The sequence below is a fragment of the Syngnathus floridae genome, chromosome 10, assembly GCF_059516105.1.
Source record: "Syngnathus floridae isolate MCC-2025c chromosome 10, RoL_Sflo_1.0, whole genome shotgun sequence".
Classification (NCBI taxonomy): Eukaryota; Metazoa; Chordata; class Actinopteri; order Syngnathiformes; family Syngnathidae; genus Syngnathus; species Syngnathus floridae.
Window position 1 is genome coordinate 2,666,376 of NC_142422.1, and position 16,705 is coordinate 2,683,080.

Sequence of the window (16,705 nt, forward strand, 5' to 3'; positions counted from 1 at the left end):
AGGATTGTCCAAATAACAAAAAAAAATTAGGGGGGGGGGCGACCCCCTCCCCATTTACCCTCACTAATTATTGTTTTAATTAAAGGAAACATGACGTCATCTTTTTCAGCACCTCGATTCTCTTGCTTGAGAGAACAAATGCTGATTGTCCATATATTAATACAGTACATGGTTCTTTTAAAGCATAACTATGAGGAGGGGAGCGGCTTGAAGGAGCCAGACTGGGTGGAGCGTCGCGCAGCAGCCACCCTCCTCCCCCCATCCACCCCAGCCCCCCCAGCCACCGGCAAGTCCGGCCCGGGAAAAGCGCGCAGACGCCGGCCTTGTTCTCCTCGCGTGTCCCGTCCGCCCCTGGAGCTCTCCAGCAAGCGTACTGGAAGTAGTAGTGTGGGAGTCCAGGGGGCGGAGTGGTGGAGGAGGGACGGGAGGGGGGGGTAGGGAGGGTCGGCTGGGTGGCTGGTGGGTCGATCTATGGGAGGGACTAGCGCAGAAAAAGAGGAGGGGGGGCCGGTGGAAGGAGGCGGCTGCGAGGAGGCAGTTTCTCTCTCCAGTCTCTTCCCCGTCGTCTTTGTCTCGCGCCACTCTTTTGTTTAGCCATGCCGAGCCTGCTGGTGCTCGCAGGGATCATGGAGAAAAACGGGGGCTACGGCGCCGATCTTGCCGGCTCCGGCTTCGGGGGCGAGGCGGGTCTGCTGGGTCCCCCCGACGACGACGAGGACGACTCCCGCGCCCTGAGGGTCGCGCTCGGCCAGCTGTCGCTCCTGGGGCTCGGCGAGGGCGAGGACGGTGGAGGAGGAGGTGGTGGAGGAGGTGGTGGAGGTAGTGTTGTTATCGGCGGCGGCGGCGGAGCTCCGACGTGCGGAGTGCAAGACCGGAGCAACAACAACAACAACCACCACAATAGTGGAGGAGGAGGAGGAATCGGGGGAATCGGTGGAATGGGAGGCGGAGGAGACGCGTCGATCCTCCAAGGCAAGAGCAAGTTGTGCGCCCTGTACGAGAGCTCGTCCGGGGAGCCCAAAGGACGCGGCTGCAACATCACCGAATGCGTCCCAGTGCCCAGCTCCGAGCATGTGGCCGAGATAGTGGGCAGGCAAGGTAATTCCATAACCCAAAAGAAAAAATAATGAAAAAGAAGCATGCTTTCCTTGCAAACTTTTCTTCTTCCAATGTTACCTTTAACAAAGAAAAGGGAGTGGTGGTGGTGTTTTTTGGTACCCCCTCCCCTTATTCCTCCTTTTCCATGAGGCATCAGCCTCCCACTTTTCCTGCCTGCCTTACAAGTTCCATCATCACACAGGAGCTCTTTTTTTTATTATTTTTTTAAATATTATTATTCTCCATATTTCCTCCCTTTTACGATTTGATCATCTGATCTGTTTTCTAAGCACTCGTGTAGTGAAGCCTCGAGTGTGGTGCACGATTCCACAATCCAACGCCATCAATGTCACCGGAGCGTTGGCTTCCTTTGTCGTCTGGGACGCGCCAGACTGTTCAAAAGGCAACGTGCTGTTGTGAGGAGGGCGGTGGGGGGAGGGTGGGTGACTGAGTGGGTGAAGGTTGGGGGGGCGGGGGGGCTGGGAGTGGAGAGAAAGGAGCTCTGGATTCTGCCAGGTTCTGGCGGGGCTGATGTTTTGGGGGGCTTGTTTGTGCATGTGGCCCACTGACACATTAGGACAAAAGAAGGGAGCCAGCCAGGCAGTTAGCCAGCGTTGCCTCACCCTTTTCCCCATCTTGTGTTTGGAAAAGTTCAATTCACATCACATATTGAAATTTCCAGTCAGCATTTATGTCCATTTCTGAACATTTATGAGGTTTGAATTTTCAGGGATGTATAATGACTGGTCCAAAACATAAGTGATTAATATAAGCATTAAAATTGAATTCTGATGTTTTCTGCAATTTTAGACGGTCTTTTGATTAATTTCTTCAAGTACGATAGCACAAAAAGCTTAAAAATATTCCCCAAAAATGTCTACGACTTGTTTTGTTCAGGCCCTTTGCTTTTCTATGGTTGTCCAAAAGGAGGTATTAAAAAAAAATACCATTTTGATCAGTTTCTTGTTTGTACATTTTTGCAGATTGATTTTTTGCCAAATGTACCAACACGTCCCGAACAAATTTTGATAAATTTCTTCAAGTACAAACGGGTCAACATATAAATTTGGTGTAATTGAAGGTGAAAATCAAAAGTTTAGTACAGTTTTAGGCTGAATATTTTTGCTAACTTTTCTACTGCATATTTAGAAAATTATACGTGTTGTGTTTCTCTATATTGCCAACTAGTGGCCCGGCATGCATATTACAACAAAAAAAAAACATTCAACATTGCCACAACTAAAATCATAATGGTGGAACATACATTTTTACAAAGAATATTTACAACTAATTTATTTTCAAAATTGTAAATGAAGTAAAATGCAAATCAAGTGTACTCAAAGCGTTTAGTTACATTGCCATCTACTGGACTGGCACACATATTACAGTGTTTTCGGTTATTTTGTCATTGTCATAAAAATATTTTCAATCTTTACAAGGGTTGCAAAGGGGTGGAAAAATTTCCAGAAATGTTTCCAGCCATTTAAGATTGTAAATTTTGGAAATATTACGAACTGGATTTTTTCATTGGTTGGTCAATTATGCTAAAATAATGTTATCCAACCACTGTATATTTAAATTCAATGTTGTAAATTCCTGGTTTGAACTCCATTTAAACATATTTCCCATAAAGAATTTCCAAATGAAAATTCCGCAAATTTTACAAACCTTTTTACTAGTGTTATTGTATTACCTTTGGCATATTTCCCATTTCCCACCATTACAGATGAAGCATCTCGGGTGACTAAATTCTTGTTGTGTTTGATTAATCTCTGCCTCTGTAATTGTCTAATTGTGACACTCATTTGTACTGATTAAAAGGCGGCGTGGAGGAATGCGTTGCTCGGTGATCCTCCGCGACATCACCACGTCTATTAACCTCGTTAAACCACCGGTGCGGCCGACGGGGGTTTGCCGATGTCGGGTTCGAATGAAACAAAAAAAAGTGTCCCTTGTACAAAGAGCTGGTTCCTTTAAGAAAGGCCGGACCGACTGGTCAATATCCAGGGCGCTGGCTCCCTCTGTGTCTCAATGGCCAGCTGAGTGGATGCATGAAAACATCCGGCTTGCCTCACCGCAACTCGACAAAATAACTGTGAATATCTCCAGAAAGGAGCAAATGAACCAGGCCGAAAAAAAAGCAAGTTGCGAGTGGCCTCAAGTTCAAGGAGAGGTCAGAACTTGTAAGGATGACAGTGATGCTGCAAATAGATCTGCGCTGGTTCCTCAGGCCCACCACATCTGTAGTTAAGGAAGTGTTTGTTGGGAGACTTTTGTACAAAATCAGTCTTGCTTGCACATTTTTTTCCAAATAAGAGGCCTTGCCTTTTATTTGTCACTCAGTGTGAAAGTTTAAACAGATGGAAAACAAATTGAACATAGTATTTATAAAGTGACAATCCACAGCAGTGTCTAATGAAACACTTCTAGCTTAATGCTAACAAAACATAGGAAATGCCATACACGGGCTAACGGAATTTAGCGTAGATGAGGTATTCATTGGAAATCTTCGAACCCACACACGGCGGAGCATAAACTGCTCAGTCAAAAATGGTTCTACTAATGGTTCAGTTGGGACAGACCACGAACCAAATCCTGTTGCTGGAACTGATGAAGCCTTCTCAGATGATAGGCCAAATGTCTTCTAAGTCTTGTCTTAGTCCAGATGCATGAATGAGAACATCCACAAGCAGTTTGTAACCCGTCTGTGTGTCTGCAGGTTGCAAGATAAAAGCCTTACGGGCCAAGACCAACACCTACATCAAGACCCCTGTCCGAGGCGAGGAGCCTGTGTTCCTGATCACCGGCCGTAAGGAGGACGTGGCTCTGGCCCGGCGCGAGATCATCTCTGCCGCCGAGCACTTCTCCATGCTCAGGGCGTCGCGCAACAAGCTGGGCGTGTCTTTCAGCGGCTCCCCGCCGACCCCGCTCCCGGGCCAAACCACCATCCAGGTGAGGGTGCCGTACCGAGTGGTGGGTCTGGTGGTGGGCCCCAAAGGCTCCACCATCAAGCGCATCCAGCAGCAGACCTGCACGTACATCGTCACCCCCAGCCGGGACCGTGACCCCGTTTTCGAGATCACGGGCTCGCCGAGCAACGCCGAGCGAGCCCGCGAAGAGATCGAGGCGCACATCGCCTTCCGGACGGGAGGCCTGCACGACCACAACAACGAGAACGACTGCCTGGGCCCCAACGGCGGAAGCAGTCCGGCCGGGAGCAGCGGGAGCGGCGGCGGTGGTCTGGAGAGTCGACTCCAGCAAGTGTGGGGCCTCCAGGGGGGCCAGCGGAAACCTCTGACCAGCAGCTACCGCCAGAACTTCTCCGACGCCCTCGGGGGAGGAGGGAGCGGCGACGGTGTGGGGATCTACAATAAGGGCAACTTCTCCAGCTCCGGAGAGAAGCCGTGCTCCTTTTTCGGCTCGGAGGGCACCCAGAGCTGGGGCGACCCCGACTACCCCAAGCAGATGGCTTTCTACGCCCAGCAGCGATCCAAAAGCTTCGGCGGGCTCCCGCTGCCCCTCACTAGACTCTCGCCGGGGCTCCCGGAACCGCCGGCTAATTCGTCCGTCGGCGGCATGGCGTCGCCCCACGCGCAGGCTCGCCGCGCCCACAGCGAGCCCACCTCGGCCGGGGAGGGCGGCTTTCCTGGGCGGCTCCCCGTGCCGGACTCGCCGCCGGCCGTGCGGGACTGCATGACCTGCTTTGAGAGCAAAGTGACGGCCGCCCTGGTGCCGTGCGGCCACAACCTCTTCTGCATGGAGTGCGCTATCCGAATCTGTGAGCTCAACCACCCCGAGTGTCCCGTGTGCCACACGCAGGTTTCGCAGGCCATCCGAATATTCTCTTAAGGATCCCTTTTTAGCCAGTTGTGTGGTTTCCTTTTTCTTTTTTTCGGTCTCTCGTTTGTCGGTCGGCTAATTAGTTGCTCTTATTACGGTTGTTGTTATTATTCTTATTCCTATTATTGCGATACATTTTTCATTTTTCAGAAAAATTTTAAAACAATCAAGCAGCTATTTTAGAAGGCACTGCTTGCTTTACTAAAAAGTATAAGAGATATTTTTCAGTTTTTCTTTTATATACATATATATGCATATATATTTTATAAAAGTTTGGTTTATAAGAGAAGTATAGTACCTTTTCAGGTTTTGATTTTTTTTTCTGGTATTTTGTTTTTTTATGATGGGACTGCTGCTGTTATTCTTAAACACAGAATCACAGTGTAGGCCGACATAATGTGAACATTTTATTATTACTCCAATTTTTTTTGTATTATCACGTTACCATGAAGTGGGTTTATATGGGTGAAGGATGATTTAATTCACACCGCACCAAACAATCATCTCGGGTCTAAAAGAGGGTTGTCAATCAGACTTTTTTGAATCATTTTATTATGCTTTGACAGAAAATGTGAAAGGATTTTAGTCAAAGCAATTCTTCCGTAGATTTTTTGTTTCGGGGGAGGCATTACATTATTATTTGCCATTTTACCGGTGTCATTGTTCAGTGCATCGGCCCCCAAAATGTGCGAATCTCATTCGGGGCGGTGCATTGATTACACAAGGCTCGCTGTAATCTGCGGAAAAGATTCAGTGATGCTCGCCTTCCCCTCGTAGCTCATAGGCCTGATTTTATTTGCCCAGGACCCCCCCCCAAAGGAAAACCGCCTTTCAAACCGGACCAGTTGGCCCCCCCTCCAAGCCACCTTCTCTTTGTCATTACTATTACATTCGTCACTAGACAATGTGAGCAAACCTCATGCAAATAAGACGATATTTTTTATTTTTTTTTACATTTGGCGTCTGGCTGGAGCAGGTGTGTGGATATCTGGTCACCCCCGCCCCATGGTCCCCTTCTCTTACAGTGTGACCCCCCCTTGGATTGAGGAGCGTTATTGTGTGTGGACGCTCGGACAGCGGGGCCCGGCGGGCGCTCTTTCGATAATTAGGCAAATGGGCCGGTCCAGGTGCAGATCGGAGGGGAGAATCCAACCCCCCCACAGACAAGATTTGTAAGCTGCACCATTGATGAAAAACATGTGGCCATGTTAAAAAAAAATGGTCCTATCACATGAGGTGTAGCGTGACCCCCCCCCCCTGCTTAGCCCCCTTATTAAACCCCGCCCCCCTCCCTCACACGCACACCAACTGTGAAATTCAAAACAGGGTTTACGTGACAGATCCAAATAGGCCAACCCGACGACCCCTCCCTGGCTACTGTAAGGGACATCCAGCAGCTGCCCCTTCACTATGGACACTGAGGCCCCCAGCCAATGGGAGACCCCCCCCTCCTCACCCAGCCTCCCTACTCCCCACCCTAGCTTGAATGAAATCAGACAATTGTAATTGGCAGGAAAGCGGAGGAAACGCCCCATTGAACCAGCACTCACTCTGAATCAAATTAAGCTCAAGCCCGAGCACGAAGGGCAGGGGGGAGGGCAACGGGTTAGCGTAAGAAGGTGGGGGCTGTTGAACAAAAGGGAAGGCGTCTTGTTGGGTTGGGGGGCGCCATCTAGGGGTGGGAATGTTAGAGTCCATATTATACCGAACAATACTGTCCCAATTATATGATAAAGCATGTATTGATAGCTATGATACATTATAATATTCACAGCACAATAATTACGCTATCAAATAAAACTTCCAAATTTTGCTGTCATAGCATTGGCGGAAGAACTTCGTACGATTGCTCGCCCGTCTATGCTGCTTTCAAACACAAGGGGGCGTATTTACATGGTAGTACTTCAATGGGTGGAAGTCTTGCTAGCAAATGTCGGATTATCCATACTGTGATAATGGTGCAATGTATCATGATATCAATACATGTTTCTACGCCTAGAGAACATGAGGCTTGAAACTGTTTTAAAGGTATTGAGTATCGATCGCCAATGTCGGTGTATCGTTACTGAGAAGATGCAATGTATTGCAATATCACTTCAGCTTGAGCCATCAAACTGTTTTAGAGGTATCAGGTATCAATACTTGGATGATGATGATACACTGTATCGCAATATCGATACTGCGGCTGATAACGAGAAAACCTGTATCGCTTCGGCTTGAGCCTTTAAACTGTTTTCAATTCCGTTTTTAAGGTATCGGGGAATCGATACCGAATGTTGGTCTACTGATACTGTGATGTGATGTATCACGATATCGATATTTTCTCCCACCCCTAGAGGAGTCATCTAGCCTTTTTAAAATTGTGTCCTAGCCACTCTCAAGAGACCCCCCCCCCCTGAAGCCCCCCCTCCTTGTCCTCCTATTAAGAGCCAAACACAGAGCAAAGCATGTGGAACACTTAAAAATAAAAGTACCTTAAATTCTACGGAGAGTAGAAATAAAGAGTATCATTCTATGGAGAAATTGCACAGTCAACAAAAAAAAATCTTAGTATTTTTGTTTTATGCCTTAATGTTACTTTTTTTGTTTATTCCAATAATGCCATTTAGGCTAACATGTTGGCCTTCCATTGCACCACCCCCTTAAAACAACTTTTCAAGTTAAAGAATGTGAATCACACTTGGCTTAGGAAGGGGTTCAGGAAATGACACCCTCAACCCGTCTGTTATGTCGCGGGTCAAATTGACCCATTTTAACACGAAAGAACAACATTAAAAGTCATTTTTGGGTATGAACAGACACATATTGGCTAGGAAATGTTTGTAATGCAGCTAATGATTTTTTTGGTTTCGTTTCTGACCCTTTTGTCTCAATTACTTGTCACGAGTCAAATTGACCCAAGAACGTTATTGCTGTTCCTGAGCAACAAACAGCGGGGTTAAAAACACAATATACATATGAAGAGTTAAGCACCTTATTTACCAAGAAAAAAAAAACTGCGCATCTGATGAATACCAAACCGACCACTGATGGTGAAATATTTCCTAGAATTTAAGAAATGCACATAAGGATTCCCTATCATTTTTGTTTTATGTTGTATTTGTTGTTGCTATCACGACGAGAGAGGGATGCCGCCTCTTTATATAAGAGTATTCAAAGACTCTTTGTAAATAAATACACATTTATTTGCGCATTGGATGCCCTGCTTCCACAAAGCTTTTGGATTACTACGCCAATTTAGCACAGGAAAAAAAAAATATTATTATTATTATTATACGTTTTACCCATCACTTTTTTGACTTAAATAATAGCCTATATGAGATAGATTCATACGTTTAACAAATATTATTTCAAGGGATTAACTTAGTAGTATATAAATTATCAGACGCTACTATGATATCATTTATGAAGCCTCTACTGTATAAATCCCAAATACGTAAAAGTTCCGATGAATTGTATGTGTAATAACAATAATAATGATAATAATAATAATAACCCCTGAATGAAGACACAAGTTTCTATGTACATTAAGATGAAGCAATAAACAGTAATATTCTATTCAGACTACTTTGACTATTAGCATATTAGCGTTTTGGTAGCTCGTCGCAGCTCTTTGATTAGTAAAAATGAAAATTAAAAACGAAAAAAAAACAGGATAATTACTGTGCTCTTCAGGGTCTTTTTTTGCGTGATATGTTGAATATTAAGCACTCGTTTCAGGAGTTCTGAGCGGCACTGAGAAGACAAAAGTGGAAGCTAACAATGCTAATAGCACTAATGGGGGGCCTCTTAGCTTTTAGCGTAGCTTCCAAACTTCGCCTCTGCTTTGTATTACGGTCACATGTAGCCAAAGACCAACGTACGACCAGAGCCAACTTAGTAGTGTTATAAAAAGCGATATTGTGAAAGCAAATCTGTGAAAACATATCAGGTTTGGAACATCCCCACAATCGGGTCATGTGTGGGTCATAATCCCCAAAACAGGGGCTGACAATTTTTAAGAGTTGACTTTGGCAATTTCCACTGCATGCTAGCAAGATATTGTACCGTATAGCTAAGAGTTATCCGCATACAAAAAGGCTTTACGACCTCAAAGCGAACGTGGGTTTTTCCCAAATGGTATACAGTATTGCAGCGTAGTTTAATCGATACACGAAAATAGACTTGTTAAGAAACGTGCGTAAGTTTCATTTGTGCAGCTCGGACCGGCCGGTATGAAATACTTTGGATTGAGACAGGAGCGACTTGAAAGGGGCGGAGATGACTCGCGGCGACATTGGAGTCGTTAATTTTTCCGTAGTATTATTTTTTACGATATCGTATTACGATTTTTTTCTGTTTTAGTCAAAATAGGAACTGTTGATGTTTTTTCTTGCTATGGAAATGGACTTATGCATTTATGTAGAATCCCTTTGAAGGAGTGATAGGAAATCCTTATTCTCAATGGATGCACTTAAGCAATTGTAACCAACTTTTTACGAAACTCGAGCAAGTAATGCATTTGAATGTACGAAGAAAACACTCAACCTAATGCACTCCTTAATTTGTTTTTATTACAAGCTTTAAGTTTTTGTTGTTGTTTTTTGGGGAAAGAATTTGTGACGAGTTTTCAATATATTTGAGTTCTTCCGCATACATTTATAGAAAGTAACTTAAAACCAGAAAGAAAAAAACATTACAGTTTTGTCAGATCTATTTTGCTAACATTGGTTTTTATTTCTTAGAAACGCAGAGAGTAAGGGGAAAAAAAAGTCAGTATCTGGATGTTATTTAAGAAAACAAGCCTATTTAAAAGACCTTTTGTTTTTTAATTCAAATGACAAGAAGTTAATATATTTCTAAACAAGATGGGGGGAAGTCAGTTTCTACGTAAAAAAAAAAAAAAAAAAGAAAAAAGTTTTATTTATGACGGTTATGGACGCCGGACGACACTCGTGCCGCGCCCACGACAGAATAAACTATTTTTTAAGAATTTGGAGATATTTTAGTCACAGAGCATCAATCTTGTGCCTCGATTATATCATTATTATTACTGTTATTATTCATGTCCTGCATTAGTAAATCCCCCTTGCCGCTCCCCCCCATGCACACATATGCCTTCAACTGTAAGCCCATGGTACTGACTTACTGACTGCATTACACATTTTCTCTGTGATTCAAAATCCAAAACCAAGGTCTAGGTCTTGACTGCGTACAACTTTTTATTTCGGCATCTCCAAGTCTTTTTTTTTTTTTTTTTTTTTTTGGGATTGACAGCAACAGAGCCGCTTGACAAAGGCCGATTTTATTAGCGGATTTGGTGGGCCCTCGAAAACAAAAGTGAGGCCCCGGTGGTGTTTAACAGGGCGCACCATGTTCTTAGATCTCTGTACTGTAACTAGATAGCACACATAACACACAACAAGTTCATTACTGTACTAGTTTGCATGTAGTATGTCGTGTGGTCACTTAGACTAGATTTTCATAGATGAGAGCGTTTTCGGAGGTCAAAAGGTGGCGAGTTTTGATGCCGGTCGGTCCCCACGTCGGATATTGTAGGAACAGTGAGGCTACTTCTTTCAGTTTTGCTGAAAATGAATGAATGAAAAATAACTGATCTTATGTAGACTCACTTTTGACCTGCTTATTTTTATTTAAGATCATAAGTTAGGAAAATTGTGACAATTAAATATAGATACTATTGTTTAGTTAACTCATTGTGTTCTGTGACAATATAAGGATCAGAATTTTTGTTGCTAGTTTTTTCTTAATATGGAATGATATGATCAAAAACACCGGTTTCTGACCAAAAAAGTGAGGAAAACTGAGATTCACTGCCTAATTTTTATTGCTTACTCAAATCTCAAATCCAAAGAATTAGCCTCACTGTTCCAATACTTTTGGGTGGCGAGTATTCACCTCACAGAAAATCAACTTGAAGTTCTTGAAGTTTATGTATTTATTGGTCAAAACTTGACACATTTCCTGCTGCACGTGACAGGACCAAAGGTGAAAACTTGCAACCTTCCTCCGAAGACGGCCGACAGATTGTCTCTTGGTAGCGTTTTCCAATATTTGCAGCACAATTAGTGTGTGTGTGTGTGTTTCATGCCGGTCTAATAGTGGTGGTAGTGCGTTAGTTTACGGGCCAGCATCATCGGGCTGGCGTTAGTTTCTGGTTCCTCTGTAAACGGTGAAAAGAGGGTCGCCCCACCCCCCACCCCCTCACGCTCGTGTGTGTGTGTGGCGCTCTGTGGCTGACCGTCAACTTTTTTTTGATGGATGGGAACAAAAATGACAAAGAAAAAAATGGAAAAATTAAAAAAAAAAATCTTTGAACTCTGTTACAGTGTGCCATGCCCTCGACGAGGCATGTGATATTGCAGGTTTATTTCTTATAGCACACATTTTTTTCCGAGTGAATTACATTTTTTGGAAGACATTTTTATGATTAATTATTATTATTATTATTATTATTAATGTATCTGCTCCATGTTAGTTCTGGTTCTTTGTTATTTTTCCAAGATACAAGATGTATTGTAAATGTTTCTAATAAAAAGAACAAAATGAAAATGATGATAGAGGTGACATGTGCTTTTGTTCACGATGAAAAGTGATGACAAGATTTCTTACCTAATCTTTTTCTTCTACTCAAAAGCTGTGCTGAAGTCAATTCCAACAGGATGAAACGCTACCATCTACTGGCATCTGTTTGTCATTACAAGCTTGAATTTCAGACAAGTTGAGCATCTTCCATGCTTGCCCCATTGAAAAACACACCTGAAGAATATATTTGTCATTTGCAATAAATGGTTAGATTCCAGTTAATGAATATAAAAGAACAAAGCAGTGAATGACCTCATTAAAAATAATCTTCTTTCAAACCTGGTCAATTTGACCCATGAGATAAGAGCTTGGTTAAATTTAAGTGTACTCCTCTTGTGCAGTGAAATATATTGCGTAATATAATTGGAATTATCTGACTCCAAAATTAATATTCTCGCTCATAAGAAATTTCATGGAATTACACCAAACATTTTTTTTTGTTTCGAATGTTGTCAGAAGAACATTAGAGACACTATTACAAATCAGATTTATTTGTACATATTGAATGCAGTCCAATATACATATTAGAATAATTGTTTGCTTTTTCTTAAAAAAAAAAAAGTTTTGTCCTACACCACCCAGTTTAAAGACCTGTGAAGGCCACACAGCACACACCAGGTGATTTGTGTGCACTTTAAATCAAACCCTTACTGACACACACACACACTAACAACCTGTCTGCCTGAATTAAAAATAATAATAAACAAAAATTCCTCCCGCAGGAAAGAGAAGCAAGTGAGAGGATTGACCTCTGCAAGGCAAAAAAAAAAAAAAAAAAGTCCTGGTCCAGTTAAGACAGATAACAGTAAAAGAGGCTCCGGTATTTACATAAAAAAGCCAAGGGGGGGTCCATTGATTTTTCTCACTAGAAGGCAGTGGTGTGTCCCCCATTACAACCCGGACCTCCCCCCTCCCTCCCAGAAGAATCTGAAAACGCCAGACCAGGATCCAACGTGTGCATTTATGAAAAACGACGCCATCACGCCCCTCATGGGGAGTCGGATGTCCTCACAAATAAGCGTAGATTTAAATCAATGCAATGAAAATGATAAAAACCTAGTGTTCAATAAATATTTCTAGATGAATCACTTTGCAATTGAGCGGAGTAGCGACAGTCTTTGGGAAAGTTGGAGTGAAGGTGTTGGGGAACTCCACTGCTTTTTTTTTTTTTTTTTTTGAGAGGGGGGAATCATTTAGTAATCTTAATTTTGACAGATATGGGGGCGTGCTCCACACATTGCTGGAAACCTCCATTTAACCTTCCTCTTATGTCAAACCGACAGTAAAATCAAAAGATATTTATAAGCTTAATCAGTTGTAAATATTGATGGCGAGCTACAACTGGGGTTGGAAATTTTGGAGAATTCTCAAAATTGGGAAAATTACTATGAGATGTAACAAAAATAAACCTGAACCTGATAAAATTGATGGTTGACTTGCATTCATATTTCAGCCTAATTTTGCAAGCCTAGATATACAGTAAACTTTTTTTAATGGGTCAAAATGACCCAGGAACATTTAAATGTTCCTGAGAAACCAACGTAACAGGAGTGTTCAACATGGATACTCCCACCCAGCGAAGAAGTGTAATGGTTATCTCTACCCACCTCTTGGTCTTCCCTTCTGTCTGTCTATCTGGATCTAACTGTCTTTGCGTAGCTCAGTTGTTCTGGCAGCACATGCCCTTGTTGGATGCGTTCTGGGTGGGCTCCACCGTGATGGGCACCACGTTGGAAGTGGGCGAGAAGTCCGAGTCGTTGCGTCCTGACATCTGCCGCTGTGACACGATGTGGTAGATGGCTGAGAGAGAAATGGGAGAGCATTATGTACTTGCAAAAAGCTGCAGACTGAAGTGAAGCCATTTTAAGCTTTTTTTAGGAGGGGGGGGGTCATTAACTCAATTCACGTATCCATTGATGTGAACTAATACTAATGATGTGAAGTCACCTCAGTGCACCCACTGACACAAGGAATCCATTAGATGGACTTTGCTGCCATCTACAGGCGGATGGTGGATAGTGTCTGACATTAAGGGATTTTGACAGAAAGGTCAAAAACTGGAATCAAAGTCACCTGTGAGGATGGTTTGGAAGGCCAGCTCCACATTGGACGAGTCTAAAGCCGACGTCTCTAGGAAAGACAGGCCGTGCTTTTCTAGGAATAAAAGAATTAAAGAGTAAAATGAGTAAAAGTCAGTCTAAATGCAATTTAAGTGTCAATGATTTGGCGTGGGCACCTGCAAAGGCCTTGGCCTCGTCGGTGGGCACGGCTCTCAAGTGGCGCAGGTCGCTTTTGTTGCCCACCAGCATGATAACGATGTTGCTGTCAGCGTGATCCTGCAGCTCCTTCAGCCAGCGCTCGGCGTTCTCGTACGTCAGGTGCTTGGCGATGTCGTAGACGAGTAACGCTCCCACCGCGCCGCGGTAGTACCTGGAAAACAGCAAGATTGCAATAAATAGAATCAATGTGATTAAATAGCTAAATTAAGCTTTGCACTGACGCAGAAGTGATGGCCCGGTATCGCTCCTGTCCCGCAGTGTCCCAGATTTGTGCCTTGATGGTTTTGCCTTCCACTTGGATGCTACGCGTGGCGAATTCCACGCCGATGGTGCTCTTGCTCTCCAGGTTGAATTCATTGCGGGTGAAGCGGGACAGCAGATTACTCTTTCCAACGCCCGAGTCGCCGATCAGCACCACTAATTGGGGAAACGGAGGAATATTTGTGTTCAATTATGAATCATAGCTTAATTTGGTATAACCAAGTTCCTCAAATTGAGATTTTTGTCAAGTGAGTCACAGCCTGACACCATCCTGTCTTTACAAAATAGGAAATTAAAGCTTGCAGCAACGAACCATGCCGTGTTTCAACACTGTTGCGATATGTCGCAAGACACACGGGCAGTTTGTTTTATCTTGAAGTTGCCACCATGTGTCATGAATTTCGGGTGAAGGAGAAGAATCATTAAGCAACCGTGATTAAGTTCAGTTGAATCAAGACGAGGAGGGATACGATGTCTCCGTTACACGCCCATTCAGAAGTACGTTGTTGACATTTCTGCCAACAAAAGAATTTCCTGACAGCCCTTCTATCGAATCATCAACTCCCGCACCCAGCTTTCCCCAAAGTCTGCAAATGCTCACGTGAGCTATGAAGCTAATTCTGGGAGGATGAACCTGTTTGGTCGGATGACGTCAGAGCGTGCCCAATGAAATCCGCTAAATGATTTTGGGAAATTAAATAGATTAGACTAGTTAAATTGGATCTCAGTATGACATGAGCAAAAACAGCTCCACAAATGATTTACTGAACAACTTAAAATTACTACAAATTACTTTAAATAAAAAGCAGAAGCTATCGTATTGTACATGTGAAGCAAAAGGAAGTTAGATGAACTTTTCAGGGTTCTTGCATCGATCCCTGCGGGACACCGTCGCTTTAGGAGGAAATGATTTAGGTTAATATTGGGATATACATATACTATCAAGAAATAAAGCAATGTGGGGTTTCTGCTTTGAATTTTTCTTGGGTGGGAAAAATTTCTAGCTAGTCGTGGAAGAAGATAAAGAAGGCTCAAATTGGACAGCTGCGGACGAACGACTTCCTGTGCTGACGATGGCCAAATGGGCTTGGAAGCGTGAGTCAGTGTGCAGCTTGACCTGCTTGACTCGCAGCAAACAGCTTAGGCGTAAAAAAAAAAAAAAGGAACAAAAGGAGCGGCGGAAAAAGTTTAAAAGCAATAAAACCTTAGGCACCTGACTGTGATTCGTACTTTGTCACTATAATTTCTGCTCATGCCTGGAATCAAATCTCATCTTCTCTTTGCTTTGTGACAAAGTTTTTGTATGGCGTTGGGTGAACACAAACACTCGCATTCTCTCGAACACACAGACACACACTCCATGCAGGTATTTCCAGTTTGACAACGCGGACTTGTTTAAGGCTCTGAAGTTCCTCTTGTTCACATCAAGGTACAAATATGAATGACTGTTTGCACCCGGTTGGTGCCAGCCCGTTCCTTTTTTTTGTGTGTCATAAGCCAAGTAGCACCTATGGTCATGCTAGCATTTGAACAAACGGGTATTAAAAAGCCAATCTTGTTCTTATCTTGGGCAAACAAAAACATTCAGCACATTTTTTAAGTTCTGAGTGAGTAAAACGGGATAGGGGCCAAAAGTTAAGATAGTAATGTGTGTTATGGTGATAGTATGACCTCCCTTGCTCTTATTTTAAGGCAAATAAGATACCATTCAAAGGTTTGAATGAGTTTGAATCAGAAATGCCTCTAATTTTAAGTAAAACAACTGCTGTTGTGTTCTTATAACAAGTACATCCGAATCAATTTTATTTAAAAAAAATATTTTGTTTATTGTCAATCATTATTTGAGTGTATTCAGCACTTTGTTACACAACTTTTCATTAACAGAGTACCACAGATCCAGACAAAAGGAAGTCTATTTCTAGTTAGTTTTAATGGTATTTTTATTGTGAGGAAATGCTTTGGTTTAAAGAGAAAATAAAATAAGGACACCTTAAATTCACCCCAAACTTTCCAAATTGTCTGAAGCCCAGTACATAGGCAAGTTTAATTTAGGCAATTTTTATTGTGTTTTGGAGCTTCGGTACCCGCCATCTCGTCCAAAGATGATGAGATCGTCACCAGCTTGAGCAAGATTATTACTCGCCACATCACATGCCGGTTGTCTTACTTCACAAAAGTGACCTTATGTAGCTAATGCCCTAGCGATAGCTTTTAAAGTGCTTAGATGTGTAGCAACAGGTGCCGTCACCCTGAAACACGTAAAGTTGTCACGGGGGGGTCGTCGTCATTCGAACGCAGGTAAGCTAAGTGTAGCCAGCTAATAGAATGGGGGAAGGCGGGAGACAAAATGGAGCAACTCACCTTTGAAGAGATAATCATATTCATCTTCCCGGCCCGTCATAGTTTCGTCTCACTTAACGCACTCGCGTTTGTTCAAGTCGAACGAACTTCAAAAACCACAGAGACGATGACAGCAGCGGCGGAAGGCGAACGTCAAGCCGGTCAAACAACACGTTGTCAGCGGTGATGTCGTCGTGTCCTCCTCCTCGGAAAAAAAGGCAAAAGTATGAGCCAAAGTTTGTCGTCGTCCTCTTCCCTCTGCCGCTTTCTTGTTGTCACCACTAGTTGCCGCAAACCGGAGC

The 16,705-nt window shown here is 43.3% G+C and overlaps 3 protein-coding genes across 4 annotated transcripts in view; 1 reads left to right on the forward strand and 2 right to left on the reverse strand.

Annotated features, from left to right (window-relative positions):
• Positions 1-11,689, reverse strand: part of lmna (lamin A) — a 28,115-nt gene extending 16,426 nt beyond the window's left edge. The window contains exon 1 of the mRNA XM_088387822.1: positions 11,551-11,689. The gene's annotated coding sequence lies outside the window, so the exon portion shown is untranslated. The remainder of the gene's footprint in view (positions 1-11,550) is intronic.
• Positions 480-11,493, forward strand: mex3a (mex-3 RNA binding family member A). The gene is made up of 2 exons (XM_088387831.1): positions 480-1,098; positions 3,818-11,493. Exons 1-2 carry the CDS (start codon positions 597-599, stop codon positions 4,945-4,947), a joined length of 1,632 nt encoding a protein of 543 aa, XP_088243957.1. The 5' UTR covers positions 480-596; the 3' UTR covers positions 4,948-11,493.
• On the reverse strand, positions 11,262-16,700 carry rab11al (RAB11a, member RAS oncogene family, like). Of its 2 annotated transcripts, XR_015860991.1 has the most exons (6): positions 16,425-16,700; positions 14,024-14,219; positions 13,760-13,953; positions 13,597-13,677; positions 13,131-13,323; positions 11,262-11,697 (listed from the first exon to the last, which is right to left on the reverse strand). XR_015860991.1 is itself a non-coding variant. In XM_088387842.1 (5 exons), exons 1-5 carry the CDS (start codon positions 16,462-16,464, stop codon positions 13,184-13,186), a joined length of 651 nt encoding a protein of 216 aa, XP_088243968.1. In that variant the 5' UTR covers positions 16,465-16,700; the 3' UTR covers positions 11,999-13,183. The 2 variants fall into 2 exon arrangements, 1 of the variants encoding a protein (XP_088243968.1); XM_088387842.1 differs by lacking the exon at positions 11,262-11,697 and having other exon boundaries at positions 11,999-13,323.
• Between the last annotated feature and the right edge of the window lie 5 nt (positions 16,701-16,705).